The sequence below is a fragment of the Poecilia formosa genome, unplaced genomic scaffold (genome assembly GCF_000485575.1).
Source record: "Poecilia formosa unplaced genomic scaffold, Poecilia_formosa-5.1.2 Scaffold11, whole genome shotgun sequence".
In the NCBI taxonomy this organism is placed as follows: domain Eukaryota; kingdom Metazoa; phylum Chordata; class Actinopteri; order Cyprinodontiformes; family Poeciliidae; genus Poecilia; species Poecilia formosa.
In genome coordinates, this window is record NW_006799950.1 from 1,561,856 (window position 1) to 1,577,702 (window position 15,847).

A 15,847-nucleotide genomic window follows, 5' to 3' on the forward strand; every position below is an offset into this window, starting at 1 on the left:
CAGTAAAACAACTCACTCTAGATGTGTGTGTGTGTGTGTGTGTGTGTGTGTGTGTGTGTGTGTGTGTGTGTGTTTGCAGTCATGTAAACCAGGTTGGGTTGTAATAAGAGGACCGATTGGTAGGAAAAAGCTGAGCTGGAAGAAAAACACATTCTTTTTTTCTTATAGAAAAATAATTTCTTATATCATGAATGTATTTAATATTTTCTTTGTGCAAATGTCATTGCATTAAATGCTGCAGGTGTCAGCTATTGGACACATGAGAAAGTTCAATATATTATCTGTGCAACACTCAATGTTTTAAATCATCTTTGCACTAAATGATCTAGACAGATAAAGGTGATTCAGTCCAGCAAGGTGAGATATTTTGTGCCAAGCAAACTCTGAAACGTTACATAAAATGTGCTGCGACGTTAAGCTCATACACTGTTAAGTGAGGTATTTTCAGAGGTAGTCAATTTGATTAATGCTAGTTGATCAGTAAATTATCAGCTCAGCATATGTATCTGTTTTCCTTTGTTTTACTATATGTTAATTTTTCAAAATGTGTTAACACCTGTAGCCATCGGATTTCCATTCCAAATTACCATGGTGATTAGGTTCAGGGAAGAAGTGAAACAGCCTTGTTTGGTCGAACTGAAGCTAAAGTTATTTCACCACTGTGCAATTTTTTTTCAATGTTTTGTGTATAGTTGTTTTAAGAATATAGTTTTGCTTAACAGATGGTGACTGCTTTTGAAGTGAAAGGACAATAAGACACAATAATAAACTCAAAAAATTGTAATTATAAAATTGGGTTTTGAAAAGCATATGAGAAAGTTAGAAATTTGATTATTTTTTTTAGTTCCTCTTCATTTACACTGGTATTGTGGCGGAAAACGGAGAAAAACAACTAATCATGCTTCAAGGAGAAAATGGTCTGTTTTTATCGTGCAGTTACACATAAATGCCGCCAGAGGTCAGCAACGGAATGTTGAAGCTCCATCTTAAATCACTTGTGCGACGTCAGAACACCTTGTTTAAGGTGTTTTCTGTCGTTTTCCTTTGACAGGGACCCACGACATTCATGCCTTCATCCTGGGCAGAGCTATCACCGGGCTGCAGGCGTTCACCATGGTAAAATAGATGGACTTCAGCATCTAGATAAAGCTGACGATCTGAAAAATCTGGGAAGTCCAGTTTCCCCCTACAAGCAGCAGTGCTGCTGGACATACGTGATGAATACTGAATCAAACTTATGTTTATGAAACTGCTGGGACAAGACATTTGTGTTGAAGTTTCATGCTTAAGGCTACTGTCAGTCATATTGGAGCTAAATATTAGATCCAACTTTTTAAATATTTGATCTATAGTTCACTATAAAAGTTATGACTTGTACAGTAAAACAATCACACATAAGTGTATGATTGCTTAATAAGTTGGTGAATATTCAGCTGTTATATTTTGTCTTAATTATGTAAATAAATTGGTTTGAATAATCATAGTCAAAATACTGTATATACAAACCCCGATAATTCCTCCCAGTAAGATTTGCGTGCTGCAAATGTTCCGTAAATAACACAACATAACTTGGCATTGTTCCCTTTTCTTGTGAATGTATTTATTTCAAAACATTATGATACTGAAACTGAACATGAAGCAAATGCGAACTTGGCTTTGGCTGGTCTGTTTTTGTTTTAGTTCCTGTCAGAAAACGGTGAACTGAAACCAGAGGCAAAATCAGTTGTTTAGGAATAGAGAAGGAATGAAGACAAATGAACATAATTCAACACCAACAAAACCATTCAACATGTCTTCAGTTTAATGACCCCAGTTGAGCACAAAATTAATTTGTTACGGCTCTGCTCTCTGCTTAATATCCAGTCCATCTTTGAGGCATTCCAAGGCCTGACTGGCCTCCAGGAGCTCGTTCTCCAGCTTAGAGCAGTTTTCCAGCACCTCTGACAGCTCCTGCAGCTTCACCTGGATTTCATTGCTGTTGAGCTCATAGATGGTGAACATCTCCTCTTTTATCAGCTGACACATCTCTGACACCTGAAGAAGGGAGGAAAGAAATCAGGCCAGAGTATCTGCTTAAAACAGGAGAGAAGGGTCTGAAGTAGAATCTGAGCTTTTCTGGACAAAATATCTAAGAGGAATTCACACCTTCTCTGATAGCTGCTTCTGAAAGCTGTCCATCATTTCCTGGTCTCTGGTTCGCTCATGGTTTATTTTTTCCACCATTTCTTGAGCTCTTTTGCTGATGTCATCAATGTACGAGCTGCAACCGATGTTAAAATGTAAAGGGTGGAATACACGTTATTTCCTAAAACATATTTACATTTTCGCAGCCTGCATGGGTGTCTTTGTACCTGCTATAGTTCTCTTGAATCTCAGTCATGCTCACACTTGACTTGTTTTTTGATAAATCACAATCTGTATCTTCCACCTGAAAAGGAAGGAAAATATTTCAAGAAATTATTTCGTCATCCAGAAGAAAAATTAGACAGAAATAAAGACATTCTCAAAGTATAAATAAGCTGTTTGACCAAAACTACTTTAAAAAAAAAAAACAAAAAAAAAAAAACTCTTGAACCTTAAGAGAGCCTGAGAATTTACTTGGTAACTTACAATGTTTAGGTTTTATGTAAAGAAATGCAGTGGTTCACACCATTTATTTAGACAGAGTATTTAAAGTAAGTCATGAAATTACATTTAATGTTAAAGAAGGTTCTTGCCTATATGTGTTTATCTAAAACTAGATTTTTTTTAAAAATTATTACTTAGTAGTACCACCATCGGCGAGTCTTCATGTCCTTTCTTAGGAGTGGACAGGGAGCTGGATGGAAGGTCATCAAAGAAGAAATCCATTTTGGTCTGTCTGACCGTAAGGCAGAGTCTGAGTCAAGATTTGGATGTAGGAAAGCACAAGATTAACTTTAGTGAAAGTAATGTTATTTACGTTGAAAAATTTAGACCGCATGTAAAATATTACCACTATGACAAACGAGTGCTTAAAAAGTTAAAGTTAAGTTAAAAAAACATCAGGATAACCCATTTGTTGTCTTTATAATGGATACATTGTAAATAAATACAGTGAATGTCATCTCAAACTGATAAATGATAAGTCCACATGGAACCCAAACTAACCACATCAATATGTTTTGTATCATTAAAAAAAAAAATTCTAAAACCTTAAACAATTTACACTGATGGTGTGTGTTTTTCAAGGCCAAATGTCCAATATTTTTGAGTTAATTGTCCTTTACTTTCTTGGTTAAAATATATATATATTTTCATCTATTCTGAGCAACAAGAACAGGACACTTTAAAAATGCTTGCTGTATCAGCAGGGCTGCTGTCTCTCTGTTGTATTTAGCCAAGATTAATAAATGGGTGTGCCCTACCTAGTTAGCTTTCAGTAAAGTTTATTGGATTAGAAAACACGCTTAAAAAGTGATGCTAAAAGCTAATTGTGGATTAAATTTGAAATGCTTTATATGTTGAAACGTTAAAAATGTTTCATATTTAAAGAAAATTGACATATTTAAAACATTAGCTTATTATGGTGTCAATATTGAAATCATTTGAAATCATGATTCCAATTTGTTAAAATTACAATGTACAGAAAGTCAAAAATAAATTTCATCGTTAATACTAAAATAAACATTATATGGAGTCTGTTATTCGGATATTGCAGTTTAATGTAACCGTTCTAGCAAAAGGTTAGCATGTAGCCAGCCTTTCACATGCTAACGTGTTGCTAGCAGAAGCTAGCAAAGTGATATTTTCTGCAGTTAGTAAACATAAAATTCCCACGTCTTGGTCTGCAGTTTGAGAATTCACGCCATTTATAATGTAATATCGTGCATATAGTAATATTTTTACGTAACTAGATATCAACTGCCAGAATGTACAGACGTAAGACGTGAATTAGCAACCATCAAGCTACAGTAACTACCATATTCTAATGTCTTTTAATTAAAAAGTCTTCCAGATGTTAATTTAAGAGGGTTACAAAATATTTGAAAGATTTTATTAAGTTCTTAGTAACAGATGCCAGATGACTTACCTGTCAGCCGGAGGTTATGAGGGTAATTTTATTGGGACTGTAGCTATGGTAACGGGATGCAGTTCTACACGAAACGGTTAACCGTAACACAGAAAAGGTTAACAGCAAACAGAGAAAAATGAAAGATATTCAATTCAGTTAAATTAAAAAAATAGTACCTTTTTGAGCAAAACTAAATGTTTACTCATTTAGGAAAAAAGACAAACATTAGCTTCAGTCGATAAGGGGGCAGGGTTGAAACTGAAGTACATTTGAGCTAACCGAAATGTATGGAAAAACCTGTAAATTGTTGTATTAATTAAAATAATTGCACTAATATAATGGGCTATGTGTAACAACAGATGCTGAAAACGTTCTATTACTATTTGTCCTTGTCTAGCACTTGTTCCTTGATGATAGGATGGCTTCATTAAATCATCATTTAACCATGAGTTCTGGCTTTCTCAACATTCACTGGATGCTACTGCTAAATAAGTAGAAAAGTAGTTTTTTCTAGTTTCCATTGTGACTGTATAATGTTTTCTCTGGGATTTGCAGTTTTTTCAAAATGGTTATTAAAATACTGCCGTTAGCAAGCTCAGCTCACATACAACACTACAACTGGCTTCTACTTAGACATACAGCTTATTATTTTTTTAATTTATTCAGTCTCTTTTATATTCTTTATTATGTTTAGTTCAAAGAGGTGAAACAAAACAACACCTTTCAGTGTCATAGTGACACTTTTCCTGATATACAGTAAAGATTTTGTACCTTAGGTGGGGCAGTCTTGTGTGAAAGGCTTGATGCAGCACTGGCAAGATTTGTTGCGGATTAAATGCTCTCCAGTTCTGTGAGCTGGGATAGGGTTGGGATGGGGTGCTGCTGGATCGGCGCTGTGATCTGATGTAATCCCTTCCTTCCCTTCCCCTTCACTCTGTCACTGTCCACACTCTGGATTATGTCAGGACAGAGGACGCAACATACGGAAGCACATGGCCTGTTGAAAATACCATGATGCCTCTTCGACTTATAGCAAATAATGTGAATCAAGATGAGACACTGTGGAGAGCAGGATTTAGTTAGATTAAAGAGTAATAGTTAATCTAAATGCTGGGATTGACAAAAACCTAGCATTTGTCAGGTAAGAGACTTTCTTCATTCGCTACTTCTAATATTTTTTTTTTGAAATGCTCAAATTTGCTACTTTCGCTTCAGGAAGAAACTCTTCAGCAGGAAGAAGATTTAAACTACAAGCTGGTTTCCTTTGAATGTACAGAAGAAGCTACTCTTCAGTAGAGGAAGCTCCTACTCTGGAAATATGGACAGCTTTAACTACACAGACCCAGCGGGACAGTCCTTCCAGTATTTGGTACAAAATGTGGAACCTTTGTATAAGCAATACAAGCCCCCACCTAGGGACTTCATCCAGCTCCCCAAGTCGGTGGTGTACCTCATCATGGCTGCCCTGGTTGTTGTTGCTGTGGCGTACGCAATCGTCGGTCACCTCATCAAAGATCTCATGCTGGATATAACAGGTACCCGATTCTGTCAGAGGCAACACATAAGCTCCACAACATAATTCTTCTTGACTTAAGCATGAGCTAATCAGACTTTTAGTTGTGTGCCATCTGCTCTCAAAAATCGTTGTGTTAAGTAAAGCAGTCAACTCTCTTCTTTGCAATTTTATTCTGAAAATGTTCAGATTTGACATAGGCTATTCTAACAGATATTCATTCTCAGTCAGGTTCTTTATTTCCTCAAGGAGGCACACACCTTTCTGTAGTTGATTGAAACTGGTTGCAGTTATACAACATTATCTTGGAAAATAGTGACCATCTCTTAGCTGTGGATAAAATGGTGGCAATATCCTGAATTTTATATGCAAATCTATGAAGAATGAATGCATGAGTACAAAAGAACAGAAATCCTTAGAAATGTCTCCTCGAGTTATTTGCTTTCCCGTCACATTAAAGCAATTCCTCTGAGATAAAACATTTTATAGCATGGCAGGTGTGTTGATTACCCAAAATGATCTTGCAAAACAGGAACAATACACACTGCATAACTGTACAGAAAGTGGAGGTTGAGCGCTTTTTATAGGGTGAAATCCTCCAGCGCTATACTGGCTACATAGAACGTTGGAAATATCACAATACTTCATGGAGTGTGTCTGTTCACAGACTGTTTGCTGGGCCCAATTGAGGACGACCTGAAAAAGGACGCAGAAGTAGGGGGTGTCGACCCTCTTCACATGCCGCCTGCCCTGAGCCACTCCCACCCAAACGCCTTCCACGTGTGGAACCAGGACGACATAATCATCCCCATGACCCCAGTCCACGAGAGCCCGTTAGCCAGCCCGCTGATGTCCGTCATCCCGTACATCCCCTCGTTCTTCCCCAGCCACCTCAGCATCGCCAGCCCCACCACCACCACTCAGCCGCTTCCCAGGGAGAGTGATGCGTGAGGAGATAAACACACACCAAGCCTCTTCAGCTACTTCTGCATCTGAAACCGCTTCTAGTTAAAACAGACCAGTTTCCAAAAATGTTTGGAGAACTAATTTACCTTGGAAAATGTGCTGAAAATCCACGAGTCACCCCCAAGAGACGATTGTGATTCGGAGATCTGGAATATTCAGGAGGATCGCCTTCATTAGTTGCTTTTTCCAAGAGTTTTGTGCCAAGACAATGCAGTGATCTTTTTTCGCCTGCCAAACCAAGCGTTTCAACTGATTATTTCATTTAATTGTTGTCAGGAGCCTTTGATCCTTTTAAGCGAAATATATTGTTCATAGTCGTGTGAAAAAATATCCTACTTATTATTCTAATAAATATATTCACGAATCTCAAAAGAATTGTTGGCATATTAATGGCTAATAATATTTTTTAAACCTCTGTTAAAAGAGTAATTCAAACTCAAAAAATAAGACTAATTTTATTTTGCAAACTGAACAAAGGGTTTATTTGAGCCATCCTTCCAGGACTGGTGCATACCCATTTGGGAGGATGCAGGTGAGCTTTGATGAAGGTGAGCCGACCTGACTCTAATGCAGTGAAGCAATTTCTGTGGTTATTTTCCAAAAATGCTGTTTGGTTTATGTCAGACATGTTGTCTTGATCTGATTTCCAAATAATTCAGGTTTAGACTCTTCTATCCTAGGAGCACTAGACTCAGACGTCCTGCTGTTTTCTCTACATTCCTTCTGGGAAATTTTAGTCGGGCCTTTCAGTTTTTCCTCAAATAGTAAATGTTTTCATCCTTGCATATCACATATGGAAGTTAAACTTATGACTGTACAAGAATGTCATTTCTTATCAACAGTAGACTTATTTTAGCATCTTATGCTAAATAAGATGCTAAAAGTTTAATGTCCTCCACTGATAGTTTGTCTTCAACTGATTTTTTTTTTTTTTGTTCGTTTTTACTCTAAAATGAGCTATTAAAAAAAAGCAAAAATAGCACACACTGCAGGATTCTAATGTCTGCTTTCTTTGTGAATCAAAGACAAATAACAGAGTAAGGCGCTAACATATGCTGACACAGTCGTATTCTGATGCTGAAAATATCTGTGGGCCTTAAGGAGCTTGGCTGTCAGGATGAAGTTAATTCAATTAGTTAAGGTGACCACTTTAAGTTGACTCTTTGATACCTTTTAGAGACTCGACGATTAATGGGAAAAAATGGAAACCTCAAAAATAGAGTGAAAATTTTGTTTCCTATATAAATGAAGTACAAATAAACCCAAAGCCTGAAGGAAGCCATTTTATGTTTATTTCATTTTAAGGTTTTCTTCATCTTTAAGTTACAGTATTTAAATGTGTTATTTAAGAGTGTTTGCTTTTATTTAAAATGTTTCTATGAGTTTCATTTATTTTTCTTTATATAAATGTGTATATTAATGCATTGAGACAATTAAGTCAAACGAGCCTCAGTATGCAGGACAAAATCACATTATGGGGTCTTATGCAGGCAGAATATTGGCTAAAATGAAAAAAAAAAAGTTTACAGTTAAAAACTTGACAGCATTTAATTGCATCAGATCAATTTTCCCAACGTCATTCATTTTTTATGCTAATTTATCTATTTGAATTAGTTTTGCTTTTTCTCTAATTTCCATGCTTTTTTTTAAAACAAAATTAAAAGTTTCTGATCTAACCTTGTTTTGAAAATCTGACATTGCTCATCCCATATGTGAAAAGTATTTAGTGATGGGGACAGATTAGAGTGAGGAGATTAGATGAGCAAGTTTGGCATCCAAAATGCCCTTTTATTACTTTGCTGCAGATTTAGACGACTGGAGCGTCCTAGTCAAATCAGAGTTGGTGATGTTAAGGATCTTAGTATGTTGCTTATGCAACATGCACTAGAATCGTGAGAACTTCCCCAAACCTCAAACAAATGGATGAAGCAACTAACTTGTGATAAACATGGTAGGGGATGTGATTTTAATTTCAGAAAATTTTGATTCAGAGTGAGATGGTTGTTTAATATAGAGCAACTGAACACGAGATGAGCAACACTACACAATAAACACGTGCAGTGTTATCCTGTTATAACATAGACATACTAGTTCAAACTATGGAGTCATCTTGGCCTCTCAGCAGAGATTAAAGTCTTGGAAAGAAGAAGTTATTATTTTTACTCAACATGTGCAGCTAAAAAAAATCTGAGTACTTTGGGGAAAAAAAGTGGAAAAAAACCCTATATAGATTCATTACACATAGTGTAAAAATATTTCAACTCGTTGTTTCTTGTGCTTTTGATGATTGTGCCTTAGAAATAATAAAAACTCAAATTGGAGTTGGACCATGTGTTAAACAAAGCTTCAATATGTGAGAAAAAATGACCAGCTGGGGAATAACACTAGAGCTGTTTTATTATAAGTTATATTAAAGGGCTAGTTCACCGTTTTATTAAGCAATCCAGTCAATATTTGCTTATTTCTTATTCAAAATGTAAAACAGTCAGATACAAACACCTGGAACTGGATTAATATAAATTGAATAGAGATTACAGTTTGAGCTTTATAGCACCTTTGTGTTTGGCTATATGTGTATGACATACAAAAACGGATATTCTCATTACTCTTTTTGCAATAGGTTCAGATTAAATTGAATAAGTCATTGGAACTGCTGTATTTACATGGGTCAAACTTGGACTAAATTTCACTAGTCTGATTACACGTCATTTAAGATGACAAGATTCGTTATCGTTTCATTTCTGAGGCAGCTTGGACTTGTTTTGGTAAACAGTTTTTCCCGGTGAGGTCAGAAACAGCTGACCTTGTTAAACACCAAGAGGAAATTAAACTGTCTTGTTGAAAATGTCACGGCCTTAGAAAAATGAAGCGATTAAAGTGCAAAGTAAGGTCTGCGAGTACCTGCCTGAGTACCTCCTGTGAAGTCACATCTTCCTTTAGATAGACTCTAATCGGCAGTAACTGACACGATGAGCAGCCCGATTAGGTTTTCTTCAGGTCTGCGGTGGATTTATGTAAGTCAGGGTTAAGTGAGCCTCACCTGTCCTTTATCCTCAGATTACCCCAACCAACTTCTCCTGCTCTGACAGAGGACTGTCAGCCCAGCACTAAGTCTGGTGGTGCATTACACCAACAGGCTGAAATTCATCCTAATTGGATCTACATACCCCTCACTTACTGTGAGTTACCTTATAATAGCCTTTAGCAAAGACCACAGTATGCTTGGAGCAGAAGAGTCTCTCCCTTTATGCCACGTAAAAGATTAAATTTACATTAAACATTAGAGATTAGGGATTATAATTTAACAAAATGTTATAAATTGTGTTTGTTTTAGTATCCAGGGGAAGAACATCCTCTCTAAAACACTCTTACATAAAAAGAGAGATAAGAGCACATTTAACAAAAAAAAAGCTTCTCCACAGATGATAGAAAAATGAACAGAAAACATCTGCTGTAGAGTTTTTTTTTTTGTTTTTTTGCTTCCTCTCCCAGGTTAGCTGTCATTGGTTGGTTCGGTTCCTCACAGACCTGGGAGCTGCCATCCTGCAGTCATTCAGGCTAATCCTCTGTTGGCAGGCCAGGCCGTTCTCTGTGACGGAAAAAGCGCTGACAGTCAAAGTCTTGTCCCCGACTGCCCTACAGCCACAGCCTATCAGCTGCAGAGATCCAAACCTTCACAAATCTGAAAGTTATACAGGAGCGGCGAGAAGAAAGCCACAAGAAGTCCTGTTCGCAGATTGCCACAAGTCATGCGGGGAAGAAAGCAAACGTGGACGGACAGATCTGGTCAGAGGAGACCAAAATGCAAAGTAATATCTGAGGCAGAACATAAAACAGCAGAGATAGGGAAGCTGAAAATACTTAAGAGTGATGCAGAGACTTTCCTTCCAGCAAAAGGATGGCCTTATCACATGCAGCCACGGCTACAATTATGGGTTATGATCAGAAACAAACCAAGGCCTCCAAACATTCTAGCTTCTGAGTCACAAAATAACAGGAAGAAACTCCTCGCCCTCTGTTATTTGTAGAAAAGTCAGTGAAACTGGGTATGAAACATAAACAGCATCAGCAGTCATTACATTGTTTTACCCATTTGATTGTTTTTAACGCTAAGATTTATTTAATAAATCTGCTTTCCCTTAATCATTTTGATTTCTGAAGACGATCTCAATATGCCACACTTTGTGGCCCCACATGTGTCCGAATGGTCCAGTAAAAGTCCAAACACAAATAAAATGAAGAATCTGTAACATCCAATCTGGATGTACAGGGTCTGTAAAATTGTTATTTACAGACACTATACATCAAAAAAAACAAAACAAAAAAAAAAAAACAGAAATATTTTACAAAGAAATATGGCCAAAAAAAAAGTTAGATATGCAAAAGTGGTAGAGAAACTATGGAGGAAAAAAAGGACAAGGAGGGAAGAAGGAAAATACCATAAAAAGAAAATCAAGGAAAGGACAAAAAAAGAGAAAAGACAGAAGAAAACGATGCAAAACTGTATCAATGAAAGGACTAGAAAACAGGTAAAAAACTGGAAAGTCAAACTTAAGGATATTAGGAAGGATGAAATGAAAAGGGAGGAGTTGAATGTCCAATGAATGAATTGAAGGACAAAGAAACAGAGAGGAAAAAAATCTGGAAATGTAAAGATTTTTCCATATTTTCCAAACCTGCAAAACCACCTGAAGTTTTCCACACTAACGAAACCCCAAGTGCCATCTTGGATCGTACGTTACTCTACCTGTGAAGCATGTCTACTTAGAATTGACTATTTTTGTACAAACAAAATGCAACTTAGAAACTTTATAAAACATTTACTTAATTATCTTCATATGTCAAGAAAAAAGTTTGAACTGATTTCACTGGGAAAGAAAATCCATTGCAAAGAAAATGTAAAGACATCAAGAAAAAGATAAAATGTCTCTAAAGTTTTCCAGGGAGTTCTGCTGTTAAATTTCACTCAAAAACCAGAACAGATTTCTGTGTGAACAAGTTAAAAGAATAGCATTACCATGCACGACATCTAATGGGAGGAAAAAATAATCCAATATGCTGTCATTATTTGGCGTTACCAAATTATACAATAAGGCTCCTGAATATACGGCTCCTGAAACAAGAGATGCCACACTTTATGAAACACATTTTAGTTTACAATAAATTCACATGAAAATTCTGTGGCAAAGTTAAAAGCAGAATCAAACGTCACCGATTCGACATCATAGGTAAGTCCTTTTCACAATGAATGATCGTCTCAGTTGGACGTCTACATGAACTCCCTCTGGGAAAGGACGGTGCGGAACAGGGACGTGCCTATGGCCTGGAAGTAAGTCAGGAACAGCTTGCTGTCTGTGACCTCCGCATGAACGAACCCCCCCTTGGTCGAAGACTTGCCGGTGAAAAACTTCAAAGAGTCCTTGGGGACGTGGTTCCAGTGTCTGGTGTCATCATCCAAGAAGTTCCCAGCACCACTGACTACATAGCCCACACCAGTCTCTTCAAGGTACTGTGGAAAAAGAAAGAAGCATAACAGTAAAGTTTGAAATAAATAAATAAATCTGCAAACAAAGTTGTTTGTTAAATGTCCTGGAGCTGACCTGCAGATTGTGGTCGTGTCCACACAGGTACGCGGTCACGTTGTGTTTAAGGAGCAGAGGGCGAAGCTTCTTCAGTAAGCACTTTGTGGGGCCGTGCTCCGACACGGACCAGACCGGATAGTGGCCCGCCACCAACAGGAAGTCTGCCTTGGACCGGGCCAGCCGGTCCTGCAGCCAGACCAGCTGACGGTTGGCGTCCACCGCAGACAGGGGGGCTCTGGGCTGCGCGTCAGCGAAGTCGTCCGAGTTTCCACAGAGCATCACCGTGTCGAGCATGATGATGGTGAGAGTCTTCCCCGTGTTGGGGATGCGGAAGTTCAGCTCGTAGTAATAGGAGGGAAACTTCCTAACGAAGGAGAAACATCAAATGCTCTCTTCACAACTTCTGGCTATTTGTTGGGAAGTGCATAAGAAAGTAGAACGTCATCGAATAAATTTATGTCAGAATTTCAGCTGAAAGAGGGAAACTCGTACGCATTCATTACAGAGAAATTTCAAAGGTTATTTCTATTTTTGGAAACTTCGACTCCAGACCTTGTGAATTTCCGTAAACCTCTTGAATTGGCTTTGCTGCACATCCTCTGAAGACTGAGGTTATTTTACCCCCACTTTCCTTCCACTAAACTTTTCACTAATATACCCAGAAAGAGCCCTCTAAAAAGCCCAGAGTTGTTGCCCTTTAGCAATAAACTCTGAAGTTTAGCTTTTGTGTGGACAGTGTCAACAGCTACCTGCTGGACATTTGCCCAGTCAGCAGTCTTCCATGACTGTACAAGATATAGAAAGTCATTTCTGGGTTGGAATGCATTTGTTATACGATATCAGATTTTTAGAGAAACTGAAGAGTAAGCTTTTATTAGTTAAACAAACATTTTGATTCCTCTTTGTGTAATGAATCCATACAAGTTTCAGGTTTTCAATGTATTGAAGCACACCTTACCATCTGTCGGACTTTTGAGAGTACTCGATTTGAGCTTTGACGTTTCCTGCATGGTCATGATTACCAGCCACAACATACCAAGGGACTTTGAGATACTTTGAGGTGTACACAGACTCAAAGGTTTCCTTTAAGTGGGAGATTTAGAAGAGACAGTAGGTTTGAGTTCACAGAAAAAGGCTTTTTAGAAGGGTGTCTGTGGTCTCATACCAGAGAAACTCAACAGACCTGAAACCGTGGGGAATCCACACTGTCCACACCTTTGAAGTAGAAGTTATCACCAAGCGCCAGAATAAAGTCGGCGCCCATCTGTCCCGCTACGTTGCCCATTTCCTGAGCTGTAAGAGTCTGCTCAGTCGTGACATAAGGCGAGGTGGGGAGTCCGCCCCAGTCCCCTACAACCAGGAACCTAATGGAGGTCCTGTTTCCTGGTAGGGTGTAAAACAATACCTGTTAGCTGAACAGCAACACAACTAGGGTCATTTAAACTCACGGTAGTCAAGGTGAAAACACTTACTGCCATTTCCTCCCAGGTCTTGAAAATCAGCAGGATAGCAGAGGGTCACACCGATGCCAGCGGATAGGAGAGTTAAAAGAACAAATGCCATCTTAAAAAAGCAAAAATAATCAGAGTTTCAGAGCGCTTGAAGATAAATCAAACAGAAGTGAACCAAAACCACATCTGAAAGTCAGCATCCATGTGATCAAAGGTTTAAAAAAAAAAAAAAAAAGAGGAAGAACAGGTTACACGGTTTCAGGTTGAGCAAAGCACGTCTAGCTCAGCGAGTGTGGCTATGCTTCCTCTTTATTTCGTGACTGCTGCAAACAACAACACTGTCTTGAGTGTGATTGGTGCAGCTTGGAGCCGTCACGTCCCCGCTGGAGGCAATAAAGCCCAATCAATGTGGCCATATCTATGTGTCTGAGAGGGTCAGAGGTCACAGTTCAGTGTTCCAGAGCATCTCTGCCTTTTATAGAACATGTCATTTTATCATGACAATTTAAAGGGCACCTTTATAAGAGTATTAGGGTCACACTAAGACAAAAACAAAATGATGATAATAAAGTTGCAATGTAACAACAATGGACTCATACGAGAATAAACTAATTATAATAAAGTAATAGTACTAATAGTCAATATGAGAATAAACGAGTTTACTGACATAATATTATGACTTTATACTTGTTATTTTGTAACTTAATTTTTTCTTGGTATGGCTCTAATAAAAAATAGCTCATGTGCTTTAAAAAATAAAACATGTAGCCATGTTCTGGCAACAAATTGTTTTAAAATTAATTCTAGAAAATTAGCCATTTCAAAAACCTTCCCAATGCAATGTCAGACATCAGCAACCACAGCCTGTTACCTAGCAACCCAAGGGGAGCTCCAGGACATTTGGTCGGCAGGTTTTACTGTGGCGTGACCTCCGCATGAGGTGTGTTCGAACGATGGCTGCTGGAAAACACAACTGTTTTGTTGTTGACTTCCCATCCGGAAACCACTTGTTGCATTCTTGCGGGTTGTGCAGGAGGCTCTACTTCTGCTTTTCAAAGATCTACAAGTTGTACAATTGTGCACTAAAATGTCAATATCTAAGAACAATTTTGAACAAAAAACAATAAGCATGTTTTGTATAGCTCAAAAATCTATTGCAACTTGTTCAATGAAGCACAACAGATCACCTTTGAAAGAACACTTAAGTCTAAGAAGCAAAAGACAACTCTTTTTTTAAATTACAAGCTATTCAAATGGTGTACATTTGTGAGATAAAAAAAAAGCAAATTGAAAGTACTCACGGTGAGGAGACGGGATCTGGTTGACTGCGTCCTCACTCCTCTCCTCCTTCCTCTGCTTTTTATCAGCGATCCTGGAGGAGCGGCTTGAGGAGGAGCGGCTTGAGGAGGAGAGGCACAGGCATGATTCTTGTTCACAGCCTGACTTGGGACCAGGTGGTGATCGGTGCCACGTGTGGCCCTCGGAGGTTAATATAGCTCGTGTCTAGACTCCACTTCTAACACTTCAGCATTAATCACATTTTTTCCTGCTTCGCTTCCACCTCAAGTTTCTGTCTTCCTGATTTTTCTATGGAAAACGGAGCACATGTTATATATAATCGGATGGGTCAAGTTGTCTGTCTTGGAAACTCTTTTGTGTCTTTGATCATGTTACAAAACATAGTTGTTAAAGTCCAGGAGTTAGACATGGGTTCACTTTAAAGCTATACATTTTCAAACTTAAAACATTTTAAGGGTCTTTCTGAGGCTTAATTTAAGAGACGTTTTCATGTCAGACTTTGTCAGAACTAAATTCCCACAGTTCTGTCCCCTTACACCCATTTTAATAACATAAAAATGTATCCTGTTGGATACTGAACATATTTCTACTTTGGTTAAGATACAAACATGGAATCTGGAAATGAACTACAAAGAGATATGGGTGGATAACTGGACAGATGAATGGTTTCATGGAGAGATGCTAAAACACATGCTGGAGTGCTTCGTCACTTCATCAGATGGATGAAGGAAGGAAAGATGGATGCAACAAATAGAAGGAGGAAATATTACTGGATGGACAGATGGTGAAAGGGATGGGTGGATAGATGGACTCAGAATGTGGATGGATGAATTGATTATTGGGCATATTAGATGTAAGGAAAATGGATGGAACAACAGTAAATGGATGCAAGGCCAAAAGGCAAGGGTTGTCATGGGTTTGACACAAGTCTTACCGGACCCTTACCCCATGTTCTGATAATTTACTATTGATTTAAGGTATCTAAAGCCACAAACCTTTTTTT

The 15,847-nt window shown here is 38.1% G+C and overlaps 2 protein-coding genes across 3 annotated transcripts; both read right to left on the bottom strand.

The window, feature by feature from the left end:
• Positions 1-1,783: 1,783 nt before the first annotated feature.
• On the bottom strand, positions 1,784-4,150 carry syce2 (synaptonemal complex central element protein 2). The gene is made up of 5 exons (XM_007543663.2): positions 4,052-4,150; positions 2,776-2,878; positions 2,352-2,428; positions 2,146-2,260; positions 1,784-2,034 (listed from the first exon to the last, which is right to left on the bottom strand). Exons 2-5 carry the CDS (start codon positions 2,848-2,850, stop codon positions 1,834-1,836), a joined length of 468 nt encoding a protein of 155 aa, XP_007543725.1. The 5' UTR covers positions 2,851-2,878; positions 4,052-4,150; the 3' UTR covers positions 1,784-1,833.
• A 5,589-nt stretch (positions 4,151-9,739) lies between these two features.
• Positions 9,740-15,784, bottom strand: acp5a (acid phosphatase 5a, tartrate resistant). Of its 2 annotated transcripts, none has more exons than XM_007543722.2 (6): positions 14,847-15,784; positions 13,567-13,657; positions 13,278-13,477; positions 13,053-13,177; positions 12,113-12,458; positions 9,740-12,021 (listed from the first exon to the last, which is right to left on the bottom strand). In XM_007543722.2, exons 2-6 carry the CDS (start codon positions 13,655-13,657, stop codon positions 11,782-11,784), a joined length of 1,002 nt encoding a protein of 333 aa, XP_007543784.1. In that variant the 5' UTR covers positions 14,847-15,784; the 3' UTR covers positions 9,740-11,781. The 2 variants fall into 2 exon arrangements, with proteins under 2 accessions (XP_007543784.1, XP_016522107.1); XM_016666621.1 differs by lacking the exon at positions 14,847-15,784 and adding an exon at positions 14,417-14,541.
• Positions 15,785-15,847: the final 63 nt, after the last annotated feature.